This window comes from Macaca nemestrina, chromosome 16, assembly GCF_043159975.1.
Source record: "Macaca nemestrina isolate mMacNem1 chromosome 16, mMacNem.hap1, whole genome shotgun sequence".
Lineage (NCBI taxonomy): Eukaryota > Metazoa > Chordata > Mammalia > Primates > Cercopithecidae > Macaca > Macaca nemestrina.
In genome coordinates this window covers 12648044-12674589 of record NC_092140.1, presented here as the reverse complement: position 1 = coordinate 12674589, position 26546 = coordinate 12648044, and the positions used below count along the sequence as shown (strand labels likewise).

Genomic DNA, 26546 nt, shown 5'->3' with positions numbered 1-26546 from the left:
TCAGAGGGCTTCTTAACGGTGTTCTGGGCAAGCAGTGCCTAAACTCTCCTGTTAATTGACTGATTAGCTTCTGCTTATGTTCCATAATTCTCAGTGTCTGCTGCATTACATGGCTCAAAGGCATCTAAAAAGACCCTTCTTCCTCTTTCTGCTTGGTATTAAACTAAACACTGTAGGGCTCAAAGCATCTCATTAATGAATGGGATAGGAGTAAAATAAGGGGCTGGGTGACACGATCACTACTGTTCCTTCTGCCTCTAACATCCCATGTTTCTGAGGGTCCAAGTAGAGTCGGGGCCCAAAAGAGGAATTTTTAAATCTCACCCTTTGAAAGCCTGAATGAAATGACATGCTCATTAGCCACACATCAAAGGTGTCAATTGACTGGGTAACTGGTACCACACACGTTGAGCCTGAGGACAGTGAATGACAGATACAGTCCCATGTGTAGCAACACAAACTTAAGAGCTCTGATGTGAACGCATGGGAATCAGTCCTAGCCGTGAATAACACCGAACAGCACGGTGCTTTACAGGCAGATCTAGCGTCAACTTAATGCAGAGTGAAGGCTGACTTTATGATACTCATGCCTTCGAAGAATCACAGAGCCTGCAGTAAGTAATAGGCACCAATTCTGAATTCTGGCCCTGTTTATCATACCTTTTAAGCCCCAGACTAGTCATTGCTTTTCCTGCAACCGTGCATTTGAAAGTTGTGAGAATTGACTGAATACATAAAATCTTAGTACACAGTGTGTGCTCAAAAACTGCATGCATTTCTCTTACTATGATTCCAAAGACTGCCTCTCAAACAATAGAGGGCACAGCACAAGTGCCTAGATGAGCAAGTACCTCTCCAAGGAGTGCTAATAGAATGTTCTTCCCCAAACTCATGCTTTGATAGGAAACTACATTGTTGTTTTCCCATTTGTGAGTCTTTGTTCTAATCATTAGAGCTGTTACAAACTCAACAGGCTTCCCGAGTTCACAAAGTATGTCAAGTTCATATGAAATTAGAAAATCTTTGTTTTTTCTTTTTTGAGTCTCGCTCTGTTGCTCAGGCTGGATGCAGTGGTGTGATCTTGGCTCACTGCAACCTCCGCCTCTTAGGTTCAAGCAATTCTCATGCCTCAGCCAACCCAGTAGCTAGGATTACAGGCATGCATCAACACGCCTGGCTAATTTTTGTATTTTTAGTAGAGACAGGGTTTCACCATGTTGGCCAGGCTGGTCTTGAACTCCTGACCTCAAGTGATCCACCTGCCTTGGCCTCCCAAAGTGCTGGGATTACAGGCGTGAGCCACCATGCCCTGCCACAAAATCTTTTTTCTGTGAATTAGGATTTTAAAATTTCTACCAGATTCCCCTCATCCCCATCAAAATTCTGAGTTCACCTACTGAGTTACACAGAAGCATACAATTTACATTTAGTGAAAGTAATATTACCTGTAATTAGTGAATCACTTTCATCTATTGTATTTTAATAACTTGCTGCACATCTTTTCACTTTGAACAATAGGAGATGCGCCTCTCAGTTGTCGGTGAATTAATGACACTGTTACCAAAAGGGTAAATTTAGCGAGAGAACTGTACTCTTAAATGATGGTCTGAAAAGCAGCAATAAGGTTGCTTGTAAAACAGTTATAGAGATTATTTACACCAGTCACATTACAGTTTAATGCGGCTTCATGCTGCGTGTGAAAAGAAAAAAACAGCTCAAAGTGAGAGGCTAGAAAAGGCTAAACCCCGTGGTATCCAAACCAAAAATTCTTACCTTGTTTTCATTGAAATTAGCAATAACTACTCCAACAAAAAGGGTCAGTCCAATCATGCAACCCAGGAATACAAAAACATGAATATAGATTCCATGGATCTGCAAAAAGGAAAATACGGTTATTCATCAAGACAAATGAAAGCTGCTCTTGAAGTGTTCAAAGGATTCGATGTGCTTGCTTACCGGCCCCACACGATGAATAATAACATCCCTCACTTCCACCCAGCCTTTCAAGGAGAGAACTTCAAACAATGCCAGCATAGCGTTTCCCACATTGTCGAAATTAAAGTTCCGAGGATTTGCCCTGCAATTCCAATACAGGAATGTTCTGTGAAATTCCAATAAGAAGCACCCGAGGCAAATATCTGTAGCCCTTTCCAGTCATGGGTGTGGGATATGTGTGGGATATGCACACACACACACACACACATACACACACACACACTTTTATACTATATGGCATTCAGTTGCTAAATCATAACAATGCATTGATGTGTTATTATTGTGTTCATTAGGTAATGATGGGGTGATCTCAATGTAAAACAGCTCCAGTTCTAGCTTCAGAGGTTCTGCAACATTTCTACCTTGTCGTGATTACCCTGAGGACTGGACAGATGATTTTATCGATTTACACAAAGAAGCACTGGATTTTAGATGTGGATTTTGAAACAGTTTTGTAACTGAAAACCTTTCTAAAGGCATAAATTACAATTGCCTGCGTTAGTATAGAAAGCGTAGAGTAGAATTTAGTCACTTTATTTCACTTTGTGTAGTCATTGTGAACACAGGGCCATAAAGTAGTGATGCATTTAGAGGTCACTGAGACAGCAAGAGGTGTTTGCTTGTAGTCTGTATTTTTCCAAATTACTGTCTTCCAGTTGGATTGTTTTTCTTATTAACTCTGAGTCTTCTCAGTGGACTCTTAGTCTGGTCCCCTTTACGTGTGGTATGCTTTCTACCTCCACCGCTGATTCCTGATTCCTGAACTCATTGGCTTATTATTCATTTTCTTTTTTCTTACAGATTCGGGGGGTACGCATGCAGGCTTGTTACATGGGTGTATTGCATAATGCTGGGGTTTGGGCTTCTAATGAACCCGTTACTCAGATAGTGTGCACAGAATCCAACAAGTAATTTTTCCAACCTATGTCCTCCTTCCTTCCTCCTCCCGTTTGAAGTCCCCACGGTCCGGCATTTCCATCTTTATGTTGATGTGTACCCACTGTTAAGCTCCCACTTCTTTGGAGGCCAGGGATGTCTCATTTCTTCTTCTTTTAACATGGTTATACTTTTCTCTTCCCACTTATAAAAGTGATCCTTTTTACTAGAGTGTACTTTCTTTAATTGTTACGGTTTTAGCTAACATTTTTGTTGTTAATAGAAGAAGGTTTCAGTGTTTTTTTTTTTTTTTGCCCCCTCTTTCCTTCTTATTAGAGACTAATTTTAAATAATTAAGATATTCACAACCAAACACTGGAAAATCATGGACTATATTTCCTGAATTTAATGAAGAACTGAGCTCTGGACCATTGACTAGAGTAGGCCCCGTGGAGCCTATTTAAATTATATTTTGATCATTTTTTCCCCCTGCTAGCTCATTTCTCAAAATTTAACCCTCATGACAGGCAACGCTCTGGGGAAAATCTGGTTCTGCACTTTTCTACCATCTTTCGTGTTTTTTAAACTATAGAGACAATCACAAGATGTGCCTTCATAAGTTTTTTGAATATTAAATAGATGAGGATATAAGAAGAAAACATTAAACTGAAACTGATTTGCTCTTAAGGGCCTAGGGCTGATTAGTGGAGATGGTCTTTAATATAGTGCAAAAGCCCCACTCAGAAATTCATATTGTGGAATTCTGCTTTGTATTTTTTATGTATGAAAGTACAAATATATTCTTTTGGATGCTTCCAACAATCTTTCCTTTGGGATGTTTCCACTAAATTTCATATATTTTACAGTAGACAGAAGTTATAAGGATTCTACAGACGCCACAGTTTTCTTGAATAAGGATTTTATAAAACCAAGTGAACCAGTTCTCAGAGCTGATGTTGGACTTCCGTACCTGCTCATTTTCTTTTTGTAGAAGTGCTTTCTCAGCTGAATTTGCAACAACTTAAACTACTTTTATGTTCCATATCTTCTAGAAGTTAGAATATGTGAAAAATACTCTAACTAAACCAAGAAAAACAAAATGTAGCATCAAAGACTTCAACAGTTGGAAGAATTTATCACATTTTTAAAAATAAGTCTTTTTCAGTTTTAATCATGGAAGGTGTTTTCTTATGCTTTGCTCGTGTTAGCAAAATTGCAAAGTTTGAAACTTTACCTATAACTACGGAGTCCTTCAATAAATCCCAAATGTCATCCATTACTGCCATTTTTACCTGCTACCCTTCCTTGAATTGAAAAGGTTGTCATTCTTTTCTAGTTAATTTGTGAAATACTGTAATCTTGCCTGTCCAATTCAGAAAACTAAGACATTAGTTCTGAACACATAATTTTGTCAGCTTTTTAACCTCCCAGAGGAGGTGCTCGAAGCCCCCCAAGATCATGGTAGGGAGAGCTGCTCTTCCCTTGAGGAACATGGGGGCACCCTGAAGACATGACTGAGCCTCTGCCCTTGGATGTGGAAATGCAGTAAACGACTTTGTCCAAAACCAGCATGCTGTATCTTACACAACCATCTCTCCTAAAAGAAATCAGGAACGTTGAGCTTCCTATAGCACCCCAACCCTTTTTGCCTTCAGCTTTGGCCATAGAGTTGCCTTAACTTGTAATACCAAACCTATGCCTAGACTTTCCTCTTCATCTGCTTCTGAGCCTGCCCCCTTCACCTGGCTAGTTCCTATTGGTTGTCCTTCAAAAGGTAACCTAGTGTGTCTTCTCGTCTGGTCCTTCTCTTTGGCCGTGTATAGTTGGGGTTAGGTGCTTCTCCTGTGTGTCCATTGTACACTTAGCCTTTTTGTAGGAATCAGAGGCAGGAATACCATGAAGCCAAAGAAACCTAAGTGGTAGGACCCCTCTTTTGTACAGGCCCTTCCAAGACCCTGGTACCCCAAATTGTTTTGGCCTTAGACCCTATAAAACCTGATCACCTTCTGCCTAGAATGTATCACAGTATAGCTTAAAATTACATGGAGATGAGTTTCGGGTGAGCCAGAGGTAAGCTGAGGGGTTTATCTGTGCAGCATTAAAGCCCTTAACATATTATATAAAATTATTTGTAATTTTATTTTGTTTGCCACTAGACTTTAAGCTCCTAAGGGCTAGGGGCCATAGCTTATTCAGGGTCATATCACAGAGACAAGCATACTACCTAGTGAATAGCAAGCACTCAATAAATACATTTATTATAAGCCTGAATACTTTGTTGATTTTTCTCTCATGCATGCCATTTTCCTATATTCCAGAACTCTTCTTAAAATAAGTCACACCATATTTATAATCTATGATACGTTTAATCCTTTTTACTGAGGTGGCTCATCAAGTCTGAGTAATTCAGAAGAAAGTACATTTATTAATCTGAAGAGAGAGTATTGAAACTAGACTGTCTCTGAATTAGTGCATATTTATGTCCTAATTATAATTACCAAAGCATTCCTCTAGGGGTATTCCTAGATATGTTATTTCCTTAATCATAATTTAGCCAATATAAAATCACAAAATTTCAGCTTCTAACTCTTGATTAGCTTACTAAAGAAGGAAAGTGTAAAAAGTTGTCATGGTTACAGATGACATTTATTAGATCAAAGGTGTCTATTTCACTACAATCCAAGTCACATGATCCTGGAGAAATGGACAAGAGCAATTGTGATGATGTTCAAGGAATGCCTATTTGCTCATGCTTCTAGAATGGCATTGCCTTTGAAACCCCTAATAATACCTTCCATAAAATATTGCATTTAAATTAACTTCGATTTTAAAAATCCCATGGAGCTGGTTTTATGGAATAGGTTGAGTGCTATAGGGTACAACTGGCAGGTTTACTTTTCTCCAAATGTTAGCTTCAAGTGTGTTCCAGCTTCCTTTCTGAATTCTTGCAGAGGTCCCAGAGCTTTTCGGTTATTTTCAGTCATTCAGTTTTATATCCAACTGATCTTATAACTCATATAACAATCCCATCCTTAGCAGCTCAAGGACCCTGGTTTAACGAAAGGAAGAAAAGTTGGGCACTTTCTTCACTTCCACTCCTCCTCTTCAGGCCACCACGAGATTCTCACATGGCTGAGGTGGGATGTCATTGAAAGGAATGGAGGAATAGAGTTAAAGTCTTGTGCCACTGATACAACTGGATTCTGGCCATAGGTGTTCAAGAATTTGAACCCCCTCCCCAGCCCAGGAGTGCCTCATTGTACCTTTCCTCCTGTGAGTGTGCAGTCTCTGGGTCACTCTCAGGTCTGGCTCCTGGAAACACACCTACGAACTCCTTGGATGGGGGTACCCTTTCCCAGCACAAAGCCCTTTGCAGCAGGGCTCAAGAAGACTCAGACGATGTGGTCCTAGGCAGTGACTACTGGGCTCTCCAGGAACACCAGATAACCCTGCTCTCCAGATGGTGATGAGCAGCCTGGCCTACAAGAGTCTCTCTTCTTGCCTTGCCCGTCTCTGATGTTAAGTGATCCCCCTGGGGTACCTCACTTGGCAGAGGTGGGAGGCATCCTCCACCTTTCTCTATAGTGAAGGAATGAAATGCCCCAGTGTTCTCTATTCCTGACTTCATTTACTTCCATATTATCTTTGAATTAATGAAAATTAATTAATAAATTATAACATAAATAACTATGCTATAATTAATTTTTGTTTCATGGAAGTAAATTTTTTTGCTCTTTTAATTTTTGTTTCAGTGGAAATTGGATGGCTTTTCTAGTTAGCAGTGAGGCGAGGATATTCTCATGTCTCACATTCCTCTCTCCAAGCTGAAGCCACATACCCTAAATGAACCCTTTTTCTTAGTTCTTGGATATTTTAAAAAATAAAAACCCAATACGCATTATATTGGATTATATATAAAAGCAAATTTCATATTAGAAAAATGCCAAAGAAAGGTAACAGTGAGTTCTAGGGTACAGCTGGGTGAAATGCTATTCCTTTTAAAGAGTTTTGACATTTAGAAAAGAACATCAATTGTGACAAAAGCAGAGTTGCTGTGGCTCAGTTGTTATTCTAAGAAATTTTCTAAAAGAAAATTTAAAAAACATAACAATTTCAAAGGACAAATAAAGCTGACAGAACACTCAATTCGTCAATGACACAGACTGAGAGATCCACTCATGGTCATTAATAAAACAGATGAGACAGAAGGTACTAGGTATATCTAGCTTTGATCTAAGTGCTTCCGAAACTCAATTTCAAGAAAAAGGAATATTAAAGGGAAAGTTAGAAGCAATCGACTTTGTAACTGATTATTCCTCTCCAGTGTTTGCATAATGGAAATCCTTCAGTGTAAATGGGTTTTAAAATGGAAACAGCTTTATGATTTAGGGTTCTATTATGAGGACATCAGATCCTCCTTTAAAGATAGAAACTCAGGATAAGTTCAGTTTTAATTTGACAGAAAATCCTTTGTTAAGCCTCGCTAATTTTTAAAGCCATTTGAATCCAGATGCATATTTTTGAAGTATTAGAAAATACTGAGATAATATTTCTCTAGTTTCATGAAGCTATGTAGAACTCAGTGTACTACTTGCTCTCTTATTTACCTGATTTCTGTCTTCCAGTATAACCTAGCGTTTCACCCTGTATGACTTAAGATCATTTTCACATCTCTAGCAAAATTACTTTCAGTTACATGCCTTATTATACTTATTTAAAGCCTTATATTGAAAAACACAGCATTCTCCAGAATATTTTTTTTCTAATATACTTACCAAACACGGGGAACCCAAAATCCAGGCTTTTTCTCTCCGGGCCTCAATTTTAAATTTAAGTTCTTTGACACACTAACATTAATTCTGAATATGCCATTGCAGTCTTCCTAAAGTAGAAAAACAAGGGGAGAGGGGGAACCTGGTCAGAAAATGAACTCAGAAAAGATAAAGGATAGGAAACTCTTTCTATCTTCTTTGATAGGAATACCAAAAGTCCTTTATCTAACAACAGTGATGTGGACAGCCACCCAGCAAATAGTAACAAAGACTTTGGAGACAGGCAGTTAAAAGTTGATGCTGAGAATATTAGTTAAACAGGCAAAGGACCTGAGTAGACATTTCTCCAAGGAAGATATGAAAATGGCCAAAAAGCACATGACGAGATACTCAGTATCATACGCCACTGCCATCAGGAAAATGTAAATCAAAACCATAATGAGATATCACCTCACACCCACTGAGAAAGCCATAACCAAAAAGTCAGATAACAACAAGCATTGGCCAGGATGTGGAGGAATTGCAGTCCTCTTACTGGAACCCTTACATACTGAGGCGGGTGTAGAATGGTGCAGCCACTTTGGAAAACAGTCTAGCAGGTCCTCAAACCACTAACACAGAGTTACCATATAAGCCAGCAACTCCACACTCCTAGGTATCTACCCAAGAGAAATGAAAATGTATCTCCCTATAGAAACTTGTACAAAATGTTTACATAAGTGTTTTTCACAATAGCCAAAAGGTGGAAACAATCCAGATGTTCATTTTTGAACAAACAGATAAACAAAAGGTGGTCCAGCCATACAAGTGAGTATTATTCAGCCGTAGGAAGGGATGAAGTCCTGATACCTGCTACAACATGGATGATCCTTGAAAATATGCAAATTGAGGAAAAAAGTCACAAAAGACCATATGTTATAATTTTATTCATATAAAAGTCCAGAACAGTAAACTCTGTAGAGACAAAAAGAATATTGGCTGTTGTTTAGGGCTTGAGGTGGAGGCTAGATAAAGAGATGGGGGTAACAGTTAAGAGATATACGGTTTCAAGGGCGGAGCAAGATGGCCGAATAGGAACAGCTCCAGTCTCCAACTCCCAGCGCGAGCGACACAGAAGACCGGTGATTTCTGCATTTTCAACTGAGGTACTGGGTTCATCTCACTGGGGAGTGCCGGACGATCGGTGCTGGTCAGCTGCTGCAGCCCGACCAGCGAGAGCTGAAGCAGGGCGAGGCATTGCCTCACCTGGGAAGCGCAAGGGGGAAGGGAATCCCTTTTCCTAGCCAGGGGAACTGAGACACACAACACCTGGAAAAGCAGGTAACTCCCACCCCAATACTGCGCTTTAAGCAAACAGGCACACCAGGAGATCATATCCCACACCTGGCCGGGAGGGTCCCACACCCACGGAGCCTCCCTCATTGCTAGCACAGCAGTCTGTGATCTACCGGCAAGGCAGCAGCGAGGCTGGGGGAGGGGCGCCCGCCATTGCTGAGGCTTAAGTAGGTAAACAAAGCCGCTGGGAAGCTCGAACTGGGTGGAGCTCACAGCAGCTCAAGGAAACCTGCCTGTCTCTGTAGACTCCACCTCTGGGGACAGGGCACAGTAAACAATAACAAACGCAGCAGAAAACTCTGCAGATGCAAACGACTCTGTCTGACAGCTTTGAAGAGAGCTGTGGATCTCCCACCACGGAGGCTGAGATCTGAGAAGGGACAGACTCCCTGCTCAAGTGGGTCCCTGACCCCTGAGCAGCCTAACTGGGAGACATCCCCCACTAGGGGCAGTCTGACACCCCACACCTCACAGGGTGGAGTACACCCCTGAGAGGAAGCTTCCAAAGCAAGAATCAGACAGGTACACTCGCTGTTCAGAAATATTCTATCTTCTGCAGCCTCTGCTGCTGATACTCAGGCAAACAGGGTCTGGAGTGGACCTCAAGCAATCTCCAACAGACCTACAGCTGAGGGTCCTGACTGTTAGAAGGAAAACTATCAAACAGGAAGGACACCTACACCAAAACCCCATCAGTACATCACCATCATCAAAGACCAGAGGCAGATAAAACCACAAAGATGGGGAAAAAGCAGGGCAGAAAAGCTGGAAATTCAAAAAATAAGAGTACATCTCCCCCGGCAAAGGAGCGCAGCTCATCGCCAGCAACGGATCAAAGCTGGACGGAGAATGACTTTGACGAGATGAGAGAAGAAGGCTTCAGTCCATCAAATTTCTCAGAGCTAAAGGAGGAATTACGTACCCAGCGTAAAGAAACTAAAAATCTTGAAAAAAAAGTGGAAGAATTGATGGCTAGAGTAATTAATGCAGAGAAGGTCATAAACGAAATGAAAGAGATGAAAACCATGACACGAGAAATACGTGACAAATGCATAAGCTTCAGTAACCGACTCGATCAACTGGAAGAAAGAGTATCAGCGATTGAGGATCAAATGAATGAAATGAAGCAAGAAGAGAAACCAAAAGAAAAAAGAAGAAAAAGAAATGAACAAAGCCTGCAAGAAGTATGGGATTATGTAAAAAGACCAAATCTACGTCTGATTGGGGTGCCTGAAAGTGAGGGGGAAAATGGAACCAAGTTGGAAAACACTCTTCAGGATATCATCCAGGAGAACTTCCCCAACCTAGTAGGGCAGGCCAACATTCAAATCCAGGAAATACAGAGAACGCCACAAAGATACTCCTCGAGAAGAGCAACTCCAAGACACATAATTGCCAGATTCACCAAAGTTGAAATGAAGGAAAAAATCTTAAGGGCAGCCAGAGAGAACGGTCGGGTTACCCACAAAGGGAAGCCCATCAGACTAACAGCAGATCTCTCGGCAGAAACTCTCCAAGCCAGAAGAGAGTGGGGGCCAATATTCAACATTCTTAAAGAAAAGAATTTTAAACCCAGAATTTCATATCCAGCCAAACTAAGTTTCATTAGTGAAGGAGAAATAAAATCCTTTACAGATAAGCAAATGCTTAGAGATTTTGTCACCACCAGGCCTGCCTTACAAGAGACCCTGAAGGAAGCACTAAACATGGAAAGGAACAACCGGTACCAGCCATTGCAAAAACATGCCAAAATGTAAAGACCATCGAGGCTAGGAAGAAACTGCATCAACTAACGAGCAAAATAACCAGTTAATATCATAATGGCAGGATCAAGTTCACACATAACAATCTTAACCTTAAATGGAAATGAACTAAATGCTCCAATTAAGAGACACAGACTGGCAAACTGGATAAAGAGTCAAGACCCATCAGTCTGCTGTATTCAGGAGACCCATCTCACACGCAGAGACATACATAGGCTCAAAATAAAGGGATGGAGGAAGATTTACCAAGCAAATGGAGAACAAAAAAAAGCGGGGGTTGCAATACTAGTCTCTGATAAAACAGACTTTAAACCATCAAAGATCAAAAGAGACAAAGAAGGCCATTACATAATGGTAAAGGGATCAATTCAACAGGAAGAGCTAACTATCCTAAATATATATGCACCCAATACAGGAGCACCCAGATTCATCAAGCAAGTCCTTAGAGACTTACAAAGAGACTTAGACTCCCATACAATAATAATGGGAGACTTCAACACTCCACTGTCAACATTAGACAGATCAACGAGACAGAAAGTTAACAAGGATATCCAGGAATTGAACTCATCTCTGCAGCAAGCAGACCTAATAGACATCTATAGAACTCTCCACCCCAAATCAACAGAATATACATTCTTCTCAGCACCACATCGTACTTACTCCAAAATTGACCACGTAATTGGAAGTAAAGCACTCCTCAGCAAATGTACAAGAACAGAAATTATAACAAACTGTCTCTCAGACCACAGTGCAATCAAACTAGAACTCAGGACTAAGAAACTCAATCAAAACCGCTCAACTACGTGGAAACTGAACAACCTGCTCCTGAATGACTACTGGGTACATCACGAAATGAAGGCAGAATAAAGATGTTCTTTGAAACCAATGAGAACAAAGATACAACATACCAGAATCTCTGGGACACATTTAAAGCAGTGTGTAGAGGGAAATTTATAGCACTAAATGCCCACAAGAGAAAGCAGGAAAGATCTAAAATTGACACTCTAACATCGCAATTAAAAGAACTAGAGAAGCAAGAGCAAACACATTCGAAAGCTAGCAGAAGGCAAGAAATAACTAAGATCAGAGCAGAACTGAAGGAGACACAAAAAACCCTCCAAAAAATCAATGAATCCAGGAGTTGGTTTTTTGAAAAGATCAACAAAATTGACAGACCACTAGCAAGACTAATAAAGAAGAAAAGAGAGAAGAATCAAATCGACGCAATTAAAAATGATAAAGGGGATATCACCACCGACCCCACAGAAATACAAACTACCATCAGAGAATACTATAAACACCTCTACGCAAATAAACTGGAAAATCTAGAAGAAATGGATAATTTCCTGGACACTTACACTCTTCCAAGACTAAACCAGGAAGAAGCTGAATCCTGAATAGACCAATAGCAGGCTCTGAAATTGAGGCAATAATTAATAGCCTACCAACCAAAAAAAGTCCAGGACCAGATGGATTCACAGCTGAATTCTACCAGAGGTACAAGGAGGAGTTGGTACCATTCCTTCTGAAACTATTCCAATCAATAGAAAAAGAGGGAATCCTCCCTAACTCATTTTATGAGGCCAACATCATCCTGATACCAAAGCCTGGCAGAGACACAACAAAAAAAGAGAATTTTAGACCAATATCCCTGATGAACATCGATGCAAAAATCCTCAATAAAGTACTGGCAAACCAGATTCAGCAACACATCAAAAAGCTTATCCACCATGATCAAGTGGGCTTCATCCCTGGGATGCAAGGCTGGTTCAACATTCGCAAATCAATAAACATAATCCAGCATATAAACAGAACCAAAGACAAGAACCACATGATTATCTCAATAGATGCAGAAAAGGCTTTTGACAAAATTCAACAGCCCTTCATGCTAAAAAGGCTCAATAAATTCGGTATTGATGGAATGTACCTCAAAATAATAAGAGCTATCTATGACAAACCCACAGCCAATATCATACTGAATGGGCAAAAACTGGAAAAATTCCCTTTGAAAACTGGCACAAGACAGGGATGCCCTCTCTCACCACTCCTATTCAACATAGTGTTGGAAGTTCTGGCTAGGGCAATTAGGCAAGAGAAAGAAATCAAGGGTATTCAGTTAGGAAAAGAAGAAGTCAAATTGTCCCTGTTTGCAGATGACATGATTGTATATTTAGAAAACCCCATTGTCTCAGCCCAAAATCTCCTTAAGCTGATAAGCAACTTCAGCAAAGTCTCAATGTGCAAAAATCACAAGCATTCTTATACACCAGTAACAGACAAACAGAGAGCCAAATCAGGAATGAACTTCCATTCACAATTGCTTCAAAGAGAATAAAATACCTAGGAATCCAACTTACAAGGGATGTAAAGGACCTCTTCAAGGAGAACTACAAACCACTGCTCAGTGAAATCAAAAAGGACACAAACAAATGGAAGAACATACCATGCTCATGGATAGGAAGAATCAATATCGTGAAAATGGCCATACTGCCCAAGGTAATTTATAGATTCAATGCCATCCCCATCAAGCTACCAACGAGTTTCTTCACAGAATTGGAAAAAACTGCTTTAAAGTTCATATGGAACCAAAAAAGAGCCCGCATCTCCAAGACAATCCTAAGTCAAAAGAACAAAGCTGGAGGCATCACGCTACCTGACTTCAAACTATACTACAAGGCTACAGTAACCAAAACAGCATGGTACTGGTACCAAAACAGAGATATAGACCAATGGAACAGAACAGAGTCCTCAGAAATAATACCACACATCTACAGCCATCTGATCTTTGACAAACCTGAGAGAAACAAGAAATGGGGAAAGGATTCCCTATTTAATAAATGGTGCTGGGAAAATTGGCCAGCCGTAAGTAGAAAGCTGAAACTGGATCCTTTCCTTACTCCTTATACGAAAATTAATTCAAGATGGATTAGAGACTTAAATGTTAGACCTAATACCATAAAAATCCTAGAGGAAAACCTAGGTAGTACCATTCAGGACATAGGCATGGGCAAAGACTTCATGTCTAAAACACCAAAAGCAACAGCAGCAAAAGCCAAAATTGACAAATGGGATCTCATTAAACTAAAGAGCTTCTGCACAGCAAAAGAAACTACCATCAGAGTGAACAGGCAACCTACAGAATGGGAGAAAATTTTTGCAATCTACTCATCTGACAAAGGGCTAATATCCAGAACCTACAAAGAACTCAAACAAATTTACAAGAAAAAAACAAACAACCCCATCAAAAAGTGGGCAAAGGATATGAACAGTCATTTCTCAAAAGAAGACATTCATACAGCCAACAGACACATGAAAAAATGCTCATCATCACTGGCCATCAGAGAAATGCAAATCAAAACCACAATGAGATACCATCTCACACCAGTTAGAATGGCGATCATTAAAAAGTCAGGAAACAACAGGTGCTGGAGAGGATGTGGAGAAATAGGAACACTTTTTCACTGTTGGTGGGATTATAAACTAGTTCAACCATTATGGAAAACGGTATGGCGATTCCTCAAGGATCTAGAACTAGATGTACCATATGACCCAGCCATCCCATTACTGGGTATATACCCAAAGGATTATAAATTATGCTGCTATAAAGACACATGCACACGTATGCTTATTGCGGCACTATTCACAATAGCAAAGACTTGGAATCAACCCAAATGTCCATCAGTGACAGATTGGATTAAAAAAATATGGCACATATACACCATGGAATACTATGCAGCCATAAAAAAGGATGAGTTTGTGTCCTTTGTAGGGACATGGATGCAGCTGGAAACCATCATTCTTAGCAAACTATCACAAGAACAGAAAACCAAACACCGCATGTTCTCACTCATAGGTGGGAACTGAACAATGAGATCACTTGGACTCAGGAAGGAGAACATCACACACCGGGGCCTATCATGGGGAGGGGGAGGGGGAAGGGGGGAGGGATTGCATTGGGAGTTATACCTGATGTAAATGACGAGTTGATGGGTGCAGCACACCAACAAGGCACAAGTATACATATGTAACAAACCTGCACGTTATGCACATGTACCCTACAACTTAAAGTATAATAATAATTAATAAATTTAAAAAAAAAGAGATATACGGTTTCTTTTTAAGGAGATACAAATGTTCTAAAAGTGGCTGTCGTGTATACAACTCTGTGAATATGCTAAAAAATCATTGAATTGTACACTTCAAGTGGGTGTACTGCGTGGTATGTGGATTACATCTCAATAAAACTGTTAAACGGGTTTTAAAAATTAAACATCCATAGGAAATTTTTGACCCATTTCCTATTCTCCCTTTGGTTATTTTTGTTTCTTTGGCCATGATGGTCATATTTTGAACTTAAATCTCTTTTCTGGGTTCAAGGTGTAGATGATAAAATTCTTGATCACTGTTTGAATATTTCAACAGAAATTCCATTTTAATCTGCTTAAAGCCTTCTTTGACCCTAAACCATGTCTCCTCTTGGCCTCCTCCTTTCTGTCCCTGGACCAGCATCCTGGCAGTAGCCCAGCATCAAGCTTAGGGTTCCCTCGGCTTTCCCTGTCCTTCCTGGCCCACGTCTCCATTCTTACTACGATGAGTTCAGTAATGCCAACATTACTTCTTTCTGGATTATCAGCACAATTCTTTAAAATAAGAACATTTAAGTGCAAATAACGCATCTTTAATTTATAAAGCCTGGACAAATAAAAGGAAGAAAACTTACCTACAATTGCCCACAGACAAACACGATGAACATTTTGGAGTATACCTTGCCAGTCTTTCTTCCTATACGTATCTGAGCTCATAAAGTTTTCATTCTTCCATCACCCACTTTTTTTCAGCTAAAACTTTATTGTGATTATCTTTCCATAACCATACCTTTTTACGTAGAACATTATTTGAAAAGGCTGTGTTGTAGTGTATTATATAAAGGTCCCTTGACTATTCAGCCTCACCGCCTTTTCCAGTCTGTCTTTCTGAACCCACCTGAGCCCATCTTTGATTGCATAAAGCAGTCTGGTATCTTGGTGAAAACCCAGGGTGCCTGGACAGTAGTTCCCTGCTTCTCCACTTATTAGGTGGGTGACCTTGGACAAATTATTTAATCTTTCTACACCTGTTTTCCTCATTAGGATATGGGTAACCAAAACAGCACTAGGAACAGTGCTTTGTACTTTGTGGGCACTAGGATGTGTCTGATTCCTCTTCTTACCAACCTTTTGTGGTTTCTCTTCTCATCAAAAAAATTCCAAACCCCTTAGCCAGGCATTTCAGGTGCTTGAGGATCTCTCCCTAACTTACATTTCTGGCCTTGTTTTTCAGTGTTTTCCTACATGGGCGGGAATGAAATTAACACTCACAATTGAGATTGGGTTAGGTACTTTGCATAAACAAGGTAATCTAATCTTCACAATATCATTGTGTGAGAAGCATTCAAGGCAGACATAGGTTTGGAAGGATTAAGTGACCAGACCAGGCCACCACCTCTCCTAAAGTAGGATTCCAATCTCAGAAGCTGTGATTTCGAAGCCCATGCTCCTTCCTCCTTGTTCTGTCCCTGCCTCCACACTGTGACTCTTCTTCGCATGCTCTGTGTCTTTCTTCACTGCTTGCTCTGCTTGGAAGGTCCTTTCCTGCTCATCTCAAATCCTGCCTCCTCCCTGGAGCCCTCCCAGCACAGTACTCCCAGTTGGAAGCACAATTTCCCATGCTGACATCATAGATTCCACGTTATTTCTGCTTCTCATAGGCTTTTGAAAACTGCTGACTTTATATTACTGTTGCTTGAACATGAAACACATGTTCTGATTGGACAGAAAATGCTGCAAAACAGAAGCAAGGACCTCCTAATGTTTCCATTCCACATTTCATTTCACCTATCACAGTGCCTTGGACACAACTGATATTTCATGACTATTTGTCAAAAGGTATCCTCAGCGTTTGTTTACAGGGCTTTGGTGACTAAGTCCTAGGCTCCATATCTATGACTATATTGATCTCATGCCATCTGTTGAGTTTTAAGAAAACAAACAAAGGAGCAGAGGGAGGAAGTGCTCAGCCTCCTACAAAAAAACATGTTTTCCCAACTGGAAACTATGGGCGCAGCAACTCAAGCTTCGCTGTCTTTAACAGGAACTGTGTGTGATCTAAATGTCGGCGTATCTACTCTCCCCTTTTCTTTGGATTTATCTCTTCTTTTAGTAAGATGGGTTGAAGTCCTCCGATAGAACTGACGTCACCTTCGCTCATATGGCGTTCTTGGCCTTGGCCTCTTATGTTTGGATTTGAGAAGATACAAGGACTCAAGCCCCGTCTCACCATGCCAATTTCTTTTCAATCATTCTGCTTGGTGCTGGTGCTCTCTGTGACGGCTAAGTCTCCTTAGGCTTTCCATCTGAGCCTTGCACAGACCTCACTGCTCTAGGAAACAGGATAAATGCTTCATGAAATCTGTGTCTGCGCTCATCTGCTGGCTGCTGTCACCATCAATCTTCAGCTTTGGCTGGGGATGACTAGCTAATGTAAAATCACCATGCTCTTAGGCCACTGTTAATATACTGAGTCATCCAAGATTCCTAGCAGGCTTCATCCTGAAGTGTTGGTATTATCTTTCTGGCCTCTGTTCAGTGTGGATCGAAAATCACTCTTCTTTCCACACACAAGCTTGTGGATGTTTGCGTCAGGTCTCTGTCACTTCCTTTATCAGCTAATTTGATACAGCATGACTGTCAGGCCACGTTCCTTGTTCTGTCTTCTGAGATTTATCAAAGCTCCTGGCATCTCTCCCAGTCTGGCCTTTGTTTCAAATTCTCATTACTAATATAATTTATAGTGTATTTTGGCTGGACAAAGATATAACCTGTATTTTGTAACAATTAGAGAACAATTTGTATCATTTAAAATCTGTATTAGATACCCATATTTGCTGGAAATATATAATGTAGTTCAGGTCTAGTAGGCCTTTTGAAGATACACATTTAGGAACTAAGGCATCATTTTATTGGGATCAAAGATAAAATACTTTTCTAGTTTACACATCAGCAGTAGTTGGATTACTTTATTAATCTATTTGTAACATAAGAATCCTAAGAGAATGGGACACAGTACGATATTGCAAAAATTGTCTAATTATTAACTAAACTGTGTCCCCCGCTTTTTTTTTTCTGGAATACACAACTAAATTCCAATCTCCCTTGCAGTATCCCTGCTCTTCACAGAGGAACATGGGTGCAGAGGATTCTCCCACAGCCCATTCAGATGGAGATGGCTCTCCACTCTTATCTCCAGCTCATTGAAGAAGGCTCTGAAGACATGGTAAAGGGTGGCGACAGAGGATAGAAGGCATGTGAGTCCCTGAGTGGTCATTTGGAGGAGAGCTGTATATATCGTATATATCGCAAATGTATATATTGCAACTGATCCAAGATACAATATATACATTTCATTATGTGAAGTTACCGAAATATTGGGCTTGCTACAACAGTGAGCCTCCCCTTATAACCAATGACTGAAGAAAGAGAAAGAAACGCTGTGGTGCAAGTATTCAAGTTTGGGTCTTTGTGGAGGTCCTTGTTGGTTGTCATAAAGAGGGAGACTCTGGGCAGCTAGAGCTAATATAAAAGCACTGGCTTTCTAATGGGGAGAAAGCTGGAGTGGGGAAGCAGTAAAAAGGGGTGAGAACCAAATGCTGCCTCTTGGACATTTTTGCATGGGCTGTTTGCTGATATGAGTCTTATATGACAACAAAGGAGGATCAAGTTAGCTAAGACCTCAAGGGAAAGTATCCGAAGCTCACAGCTACAACAGCTAGAATCTTGGGTGACCACGCTCAAGTTGTCAGCAGTGGATTGACACTGGAATAGAAGGGAGGAGTGACATTCTCTGAGGTGTGCTTTTCATCTTATTAAACTTTCTAGCCAGAAGAGACATATTGCATATGTTAAGCAAAAAGGAGTTTGTGGGAGGAGAATTCTTAGAGTTGTATAGGGAGTTCTTAAAGTAGGCTTGGCAGCCACTGGTACCACATATTTGCCAAGGGAGTGTAAACTACCTTTTTTTTTTTTTTCTTTTTAGGGACAGGGTCTCTTGCTCTGTTGCCCAGGCTGGAGTTCAGTGGTGTGATCATAGCTCACTGCAAACTTGACCTCTTGGGTTCAAGTAATCGTCCCTCCTCGGCATTCCAAAGTGCTAGGATTATAGGCACATGCCACCACACTTGACCCTTAATTTTTATTTCAAAAGACAGAAAGGTACATCTTACCCTTCTAATAATGTTGGGATCATTGCACTTTGCCAGTTTTCCAGCAAAAAGCTGAACTCCAAAGCTTGCAAAAACGAGCATTAATGTCAGCAAAAGAATGGAGACCTGAAAGAAATTGATGAAACGTTAAATCTCTTGGTAAAGACTAAATATTAGGTTTGGTTTAAATGGTGACATAAATAGGAATTTTAAGATAACACTGTATAAAAATCATGGGTTTTTGATGATATATTTTAACTTTTCCACCAGAGGCCATATAATTAGCCTTACTGGAAGGTCAAAAGGAGAAAATTAACAAGATTTGAGTTTGTAAAATGGAAACATGAATTTCATGTAAGAAAATGGAATAAGGTATTTTTGAAATGGCTTGAACTTTCCTGATTTTAAAATCAACACCTTGCTCTTTTTTATTTAATGGAAAAGAAAAAAACGTTTAAATAATTATATTTTGACCATTTTTCTCCCAAATGGAGATATATATATGTATATATATAATTTTTTTTTTTTTTTGAGACGGAGTGTCACTCTGTCACCCAGGCTGGAGTGTAATGGCACAACCTTGGCTCACTGCAACCTCCACGTCCTGGGTTCAAGCAATTCTACTGCCTCAGCCTCCTGAGTAGCTGGGACTACAGGCGCCCGCCACCAGGCCCAGCTAATTTGTGTATTTTTAGTAGAGATGGGGTTTCATCATATTGGTCAGGCTGGTCTTGAACTCCTGACCTCAGGCAATCCACCTGCCTCAGCCTCCCAAAGTGCTGGGATTACAGGCGTGAGCCACTGTGCTCGGCCTGGATTCATGTTTTTATTAGCAGAGCACAAATGAGCCGGACAGTGGCTTAGCTGTCTTGTAATCGTGAAGGTGTGCATTAGAAGAATGTTCTATGCACAGAGGAAAGGAGAGAATTCAGTCTTGAAAAGCAAATCTGTTAATTAACTCATGCTCCCTCTGCTGGCTGACTTCTTTGGTCTCAGCAGAGAAGAGTGACAGAGGGTAAAATTTGGGACAAGTGAACTGCACTTGTTGAATAACCTAAACATACACCTAAGTATACTAAAATCACACTGACCACCATCAGGGAAAGGCACAAATTCTCCTCTAAAATTTATTAGTGATCAAAAGATTCATGTACATTAGTCGTCAGGTGATACTTTCTTTTAATTCCAGCTGTGTGAAGAGCCACCGTTTTATGGTTTTGCATAAAGAAAACAAGAATTTTTAAACACATCTTTAAAAAAAAATCAGCAATTGGGAGACTGAGGTGGGTGGATCTCCTGAGGTCAGGAGTTTGAGAGCAGCCTGGGTAACACGGTGCAGCCCCGTCTCTACTAAAACGCAAAAAATTAGCTGGGAGTGGTGGCACGTGCCTGTAGTCTCAGCTACTTAGGAGGCTGAGGCACGAGAATCACTTGAACCCAGGAGGTGGAAGTTGCAGTGAGCTGAGACTGCACCATTGCACTCCAGCCTGGGTGACACAGCAAGATTCCGTCTCAAAAAAAAAAAAAAAAAAAAAAAAAAAAATCAGCAATGATATACCTCTAGTAACATCACGATCTATCTCTAAAATACATTCGTATCAACCACAACTAGAGCTGTTTTCTCATTACAGGTATGTCTCTAGAAAGCAAGATCCAAAACGAGCCTATGTAAATTAACTCATGCTTCTCATGACAAGCAGACCTCATCAATAATAAAAAGAATCTTTTGATCACTGTTTTGTAAGGCAAAGCTCTTTCTGTAACAGATTGTGAACAATGAGCCTCTTTCTTGTTGTTTTATCTCTGGCCTTGTGTTCAGAAGACCCTAAATCAACATTTGCCCAGCTAAAAAGTACGTTTTGCCCCCTCAATCATCTTTGTAATCACTCATTACTGTAATGCTGAAGTTACTTAAAGTGGGTTATACCTATATGTTGCATTTTAAAAGTTGTTTTGTGTTAACACTCCTGAGATCTAGAGAAGAATTCTGTGCTATACTCTTTCAAGAACACACAGAATGAAATTAGGAACCCAAATGCATGAATTCCTAATCCCATTTGTGGAGTACACGGTGTTGAATCTTCTTATCCTTCATTTTCAGATGGGAGGAAACTAAAACCCAGAGTATAACTTAGAGTCAAGAGGTAGGACCGAAAGAGTCAGCAGATACGAACTCTTTCAAATCTCAGAGTGCTTCTCTTTAGGTGAATTAAATAAACTCCTACGCCAGAGGTGCCCACGGGTAAAGTGTTTGAAGGTGCATTGTGTTTTGTTAGTGCCTCTATAACCCTCTGGCAATAACCAAAACTATTGAATTGACCTTGATAAGCGAGACTCACTTTTTCCTCATTAGCTACTAGAGTTGGACTACTGTGAACTGGAATCAAAGGATAATTCTAACATACCAAAAAAATTTCCTTGAAGCCGCTGAAAAGTTCTCGAACAACTTTCCTCATCTGGGGCACCAGTTTGAATATGCGCAGAGGTCTCAGGCACCGAAGGACCATTAGGAGCTGAGCTCCTGATTCAGCAGGTACATTTTGAGGCATCCAACAAAGAAATATCAAGCTCACCTAAAGGGGAAAAAACAACCTCTGGAATTTATACAATTCATCTCCTGCTAGTTACATTTTCTGAGAGCGAACTGGCCACAACTTTTCATTTAGCAGAGATTCCACTCACTGGTTGTACGTGCAATCTGTTAACTTTAAACAACAAACCTCATCTGGACTTGCTAGATACCTCAGAGGAAAGTCATCATGTGTATGCAGGAAAGAAATGGAGGTGTCCACACCGTGTGCGCGTGTGTGTGTGTGTGTGTGTGTACACCAGTGCATTCTTTTAACTTACTACTCTGGAGGCTCCGCTGATGTCAGTATGGCTGGAATTCCTTTTATCAAGGTTACTGCTATTTTATCAATGATCTGCAACATGCTACCTGTTAATGATCACAATTTTCCTTGTTGTGTCTGCGAAGACAATGATTTCATGCCTTCTTGGACATACAGAAAAAATAAAAAATTCTTTGAGCCCATTTCTGTGGTTTCCCAGCCAGTTTTACTGGACAGTTGAATGGGCACCTGCTATAGCCAGGTATTTTATGCATTGGAATCAGGAGAGAGGTCCAATCACAATCACTTTAGTTGGTTTTCAACAATAAGGGGCTCATAATCAATAACATGGTTTATATGAGACAAACCTTTTTTTTTTTTTTTTTTTTTTTTTTTTTTTTTTTTTTTTTTTTTTTTAGTATAGAAGCCATAAGATTTGTGGGATGCAAACTAGGTTTGCTATGTTAGACCTTATTCGTGTATGTCTCATTCATACATAAAATTGTGATTAGTGTATTTGAACAACATAACTATCCATAGATATTTATGATGCTCTTAATTTAGATTTTACATGCATGGCCCTTATTTGTATATAATGAACTATGAACTACTCTAGAGTCCATTTAAGAATTCAGTTAGGGAATCTAAACCTCTGTGACTCATACTATATCTTGCACTTATACCAAGAAATGAGGAGATTTTACAAAACCATTACATTTTTCATTTAGGAAATAACCAAAAACTTACAAGATATATAAATATGTCCATTACTCCACCAAAGTCTCTGATGACAGCAGTTGGAGTGAAAAATAAGCCATCTGCCATAATCTTCAGATTAAGCTCAATGCTCATGAATATCACAAACACATACTCAGCAATCTGAAATGGGCAAAAGGCAGTGTGGTTACAATGAACGGAAAAACGGCAGGTCAGTATTTTACCTCCTAGTTGTAAGCTGAGATTTAGCAGCGGTACCTGCAAAGTAGGTGCATGCATGACTCTTCGAAACGGGGACTCAAACATCATGGAAATGCAAGAACAGATGGTTACGATGATCATGACCCAGTCCAGGTAAGTGACCAATCCCAGCAAATCACTGCCAAAGACCAAACAAAACTGAGAAACATAAAGGTTCCAGGAAAGGCTTCTAAGACTTAGAGATGATGGCTTCTGTGGCTCTATCAACATGACTGGTATTTTAAAAACATCTTTCCCCAATCATCTATTTCACAGCACTATGTAGCAAGAAGACAAAAGAGAATTTTAATATTTGTATGCAGCATAAAATAGTACATGAAAACTTCAAATGTGCATAGAAAATGAAGTTTTTAATGCTTACTAAAGTTGATGGTACTTTGTATTTTTCACAGCTCCTGTGACAGGGTCTGTTTTAGATCTGTAAGAGAACACATATATAAAATTCTGCAACACAGCAAGCATGTTTTAACTTGCTAAAAATCATATTTGCAAACATCTACCTAAAATCTCTTGTACATCCTCTCTACAATGTCCATTATAAAATATGTTAACTGTAGGTGACTCTGGAGGTCAGAGAACATTAGATGAAAGAAAAAATCCAAAGAATTTGCAGTTGATGCTTATGAAAATAAAGTTTTATGTTTCTCAAAATACTTGATTTTAGACCTTGTGACTTTGTTCAGAATTTTCTAACATGGGTAGTACCAAATTAAATTTTGACTTTCATTTAAAAATACTCATTTAAAATCTTTGTCTTAATAGCTCAAGAATGTTCGTTCTTTGAAATTATTTAATTAAATCTCCACAATTTAAATAGACTTCTTCCTCCTGCATTTAACTGTGATGTTGTAGAATGATTATTTAGAATTTCTTGGAAGGGAGATTCATTGTTTCTACTTTCAGGAAGCCTGTGAGCACTGTCAATGAGATTGCTTACAGTCTTTGCGTATGTGTCCCCAGTTACAACAGAGTCTTCATCAATTGTAATCAACATCAGCTGCCTTGCTGATAAAAGGGAAATTCCACCACACTAAGTGAAGTGGAGAATTAGCCATGAGATGTTAAGGTGCAGGCAGCCAACAGGATAATTCAAGATAAAAAGCCTACTTCGAGAAGTGATCAAATCGATCTCTAAACTGGCATTTTCTTCCTTTACTTTGAAAACTCATGGAAGATTTTAATAATTATGACTCAGTTGTTTTAAATTGTGAAAGTCTTTATAGAAGCAGAAAGAACAATACTCTGGCAATCAAGAGACAGCCAGGTAGTAGCTGGGTCCCTGAGCAAAGCCATCAACTTCTGCACGCTTAAATGTCCTCCTCTGTTGAAGAAGGGGGCACACAAATGACACTGAGTGGTCCCTGAAGTCTCTTCCATCCCTGAAATGTTATAATAGTTTGTATTAGTTTCCTTGAGCTGCTGTAACAAAGTACCACTGGTGCTTAAGACTGGGTGGCTTAAGCAACGTAAGTTTATTTTCTCATAGTTTTGGAGGCTGGAAATCCAAGATCAAGATACCAGCTGAGTTGATTCCTTCTGAGGGCTGTGAGGGATAACCCTGTTCCAGGGCTGTCTCCTTGACTTGTGGACAGCCGTCTTCTCCCTACATGTCTTCGCAAGATCTTCTCTCTGTGTATGTCTGTGTCCAAATGTTCCCTTCTTATAAGGAAACCAATCATATTGGATTAGGGCCCACTCTAATGACCTCATTTTAATTTAATTAACCTGTTTAAAATACCTATTTCCAAATACAGTCACATTCTGAGGTTCTGAGGGTTCAGACTCTACTATATGGATTTTGTTGGGGGAGAACAATTCAGTCCATAACAGATAGCGATTATTATATGCTACTAATTAATAACAAAGAAATCAATTTACTTAAACGATGGCATCAGGGACAGTCCAACTACATAATGGGAACATGGAAAGTTTTCTCATTTCCTCCATGACTCTTAATGTCTTCGGAATATTTACTTAAAGGTACCGATATGGTTTGGCTCTGTGTCCACACCCAAATCTCATCTTGAATTGTAGCTCCCATAATTCCCACGTGCTGTAGGAGGGAACCAGTCAGAGATAATTGAATCATGGGGGCGGTTCCCCCATACTGTTCTTGTGGTAGTCAATAAGTCTCATAAGATCTGATGATTTTATGAGGGATTTCTGCTTTCACTTCTCTCTCATTCTCTCTTGCCTGTGCCATGTAAGATGTGCCTTTTGCCTTCCACCATGATTGTGAGGCCTCCCCAGCCACGTGGAACTGTGAGTCCAATAAATCTCTTTTTCTTTATAAATTACCCAGTCTTGAGTATGTCTTTATCAGTAGTATGAAAATGGACTAACACAGGTATGCTTGACAAAAATCCATTTCATCCATTGGTTGCCCATCAAACTTGGCTTAGGTGTCCACAAATACAGTGTCTTCAGCATTCACCCTACTGATGGCTTCTTACACATTTCTTCCATGTTGGTAGAGTAGAGACAGCGGACAATGGGTTTCCTTCATATAACAGTTGGTAATGAAAGCACTAGTCAACTTTACATTATTCTCCAATAAACCAGTTGAGGTATTTTTACCACAAAGAAACTACAAGCCTGATGGAAGACATGGACAATGACCTTCATTTCACCATGTCCTTTAGTCTCCTTTCGTCTCAATATTTCCAAAATAAAATATGGAGTTAATAATGCCGATATAAATGTATCAGGAAACTGCTAAAATGCACAAACAAAAATGGCTGTATTGTGTTTTATCGATGCGAGTTTTCTATAAATGTTAACTACTTGCGACCTTTGTTTGTTTTCCACCTGGTCGGGTGTTCAGCAAAGAGGAGCAGCATGATTAATTAGTCCACAGTTTATTTTGTGACCCCATTAGGATTACATGTTCCTTCTTCTTCATATGACAACACCCCTGCTGTTTGCATGGCTCAGGCCAAACACCTGGCTGAAATGAAGTGTACTTACGCGTTGAAGCGTGCTCGGACCACCACCCGGCAAAAGTTTCTGAACCTGTGTTCTCTCCCGACGATGAACAGGGGCTTATCGAAGTACGGGTGGTTCTCTCTGAGTTCCTCTTCTTGCACTTTCCTTGGAGGAGAAATTCGTGGGAGAATAAGGCTAAGGGAAATGTTGCCATTCCCAAATGAGAGCCATGGAACACTGCAGCAACCTGTACCTTTTCATCTCTGCTTGCTCCTTTTTCTCCTGAATCATCTTTATCTCACTGTCTTCTCTCTGTGCATTTCTGTATCTCACTGTATTGGAATGCTAGAAATAAATTAAAAGGGGGTATGTTAAAATAGGAGGGTTTTGAATGCAAAATATATTATCAGTTAAAAAAATTAAAACCACTATCTCCCTCGATATAGAGTATAAATATTAATTATATATATTTACTGTTAAACATATATTTATGCTAAATGTATATTTTATAATATGTATATTTATACTAAATGTATAGTTATAATATGTATATTACACTAAATGTGTATATTTACAATAAATATATTTATACTATATTTACAATAAATATATATCTATGAGTTGTATATATTTACAATAAGTATGTATATTTATACTAAATGTATATATTTACATTAAATATGTATAAACTAAATGTATGTATTTACATTAAATATATAAATTTACAGTATATATAAGATTAAATATATATCTTTAATGGCCACAGTCTTCATAGCAAGAGTATTTTTTCCTCTGAAAAGTAATTCATTCAGCACATATTGACTGAAATCCTATT

At 39.6% G+C, this 26546-nt stretch overlaps 1 protein-coding gene across 5 annotated transcripts in view; it reads right to left on the bottom strand.

The window, feature by feature from the left end:
* LOC105478008 (sodium leak channel, non-selective) overlaps positions 1 to 26546 on the bottom strand; it is a 369785-nt gene that overhangs the window by 33362 nt on the left and 309877 nt on the right. For all 5 annotated transcript variants that reach the window (XM_071081072.1, XM_071081074.1, XM_071081073.1 and 2 more), the window contains 10 exons: positions 25965 to 26056; positions 25754 to 25876; positions 23148 to 23204; positions 22784 to 22904; positions 22556 to 22687; positions 21383 to 21550; positions 18999 to 19103; positions 7647 to 7753; positions 1957 to 2077; positions 1774 to 1872 (listed from right to left, as the gene is read on the bottom strand). In XM_071081072.1, coding sequence (XP_070937173.1) covers positions 1774 to 1872; positions 1957 to 2077; positions 7647 to 7753; positions 18999 to 19103; positions 21383 to 21550; positions 22556 to 22687; positions 22784 to 22904; positions 23148 to 23204; positions 25754 to 25876; positions 25965 to 26056 — 1125 coding nt within the window. The remainder of the gene's footprint in view (positions 1 to 1773; positions 1873 to 1956; positions 2078 to 7646; positions 7754 to 18998; positions 19104 to 21382; positions 21551 to 22555; positions 22688 to 22783; positions 22905 to 23147; positions 23205 to 25753; positions 25877 to 25964; positions 26057 to 26546) is intronic.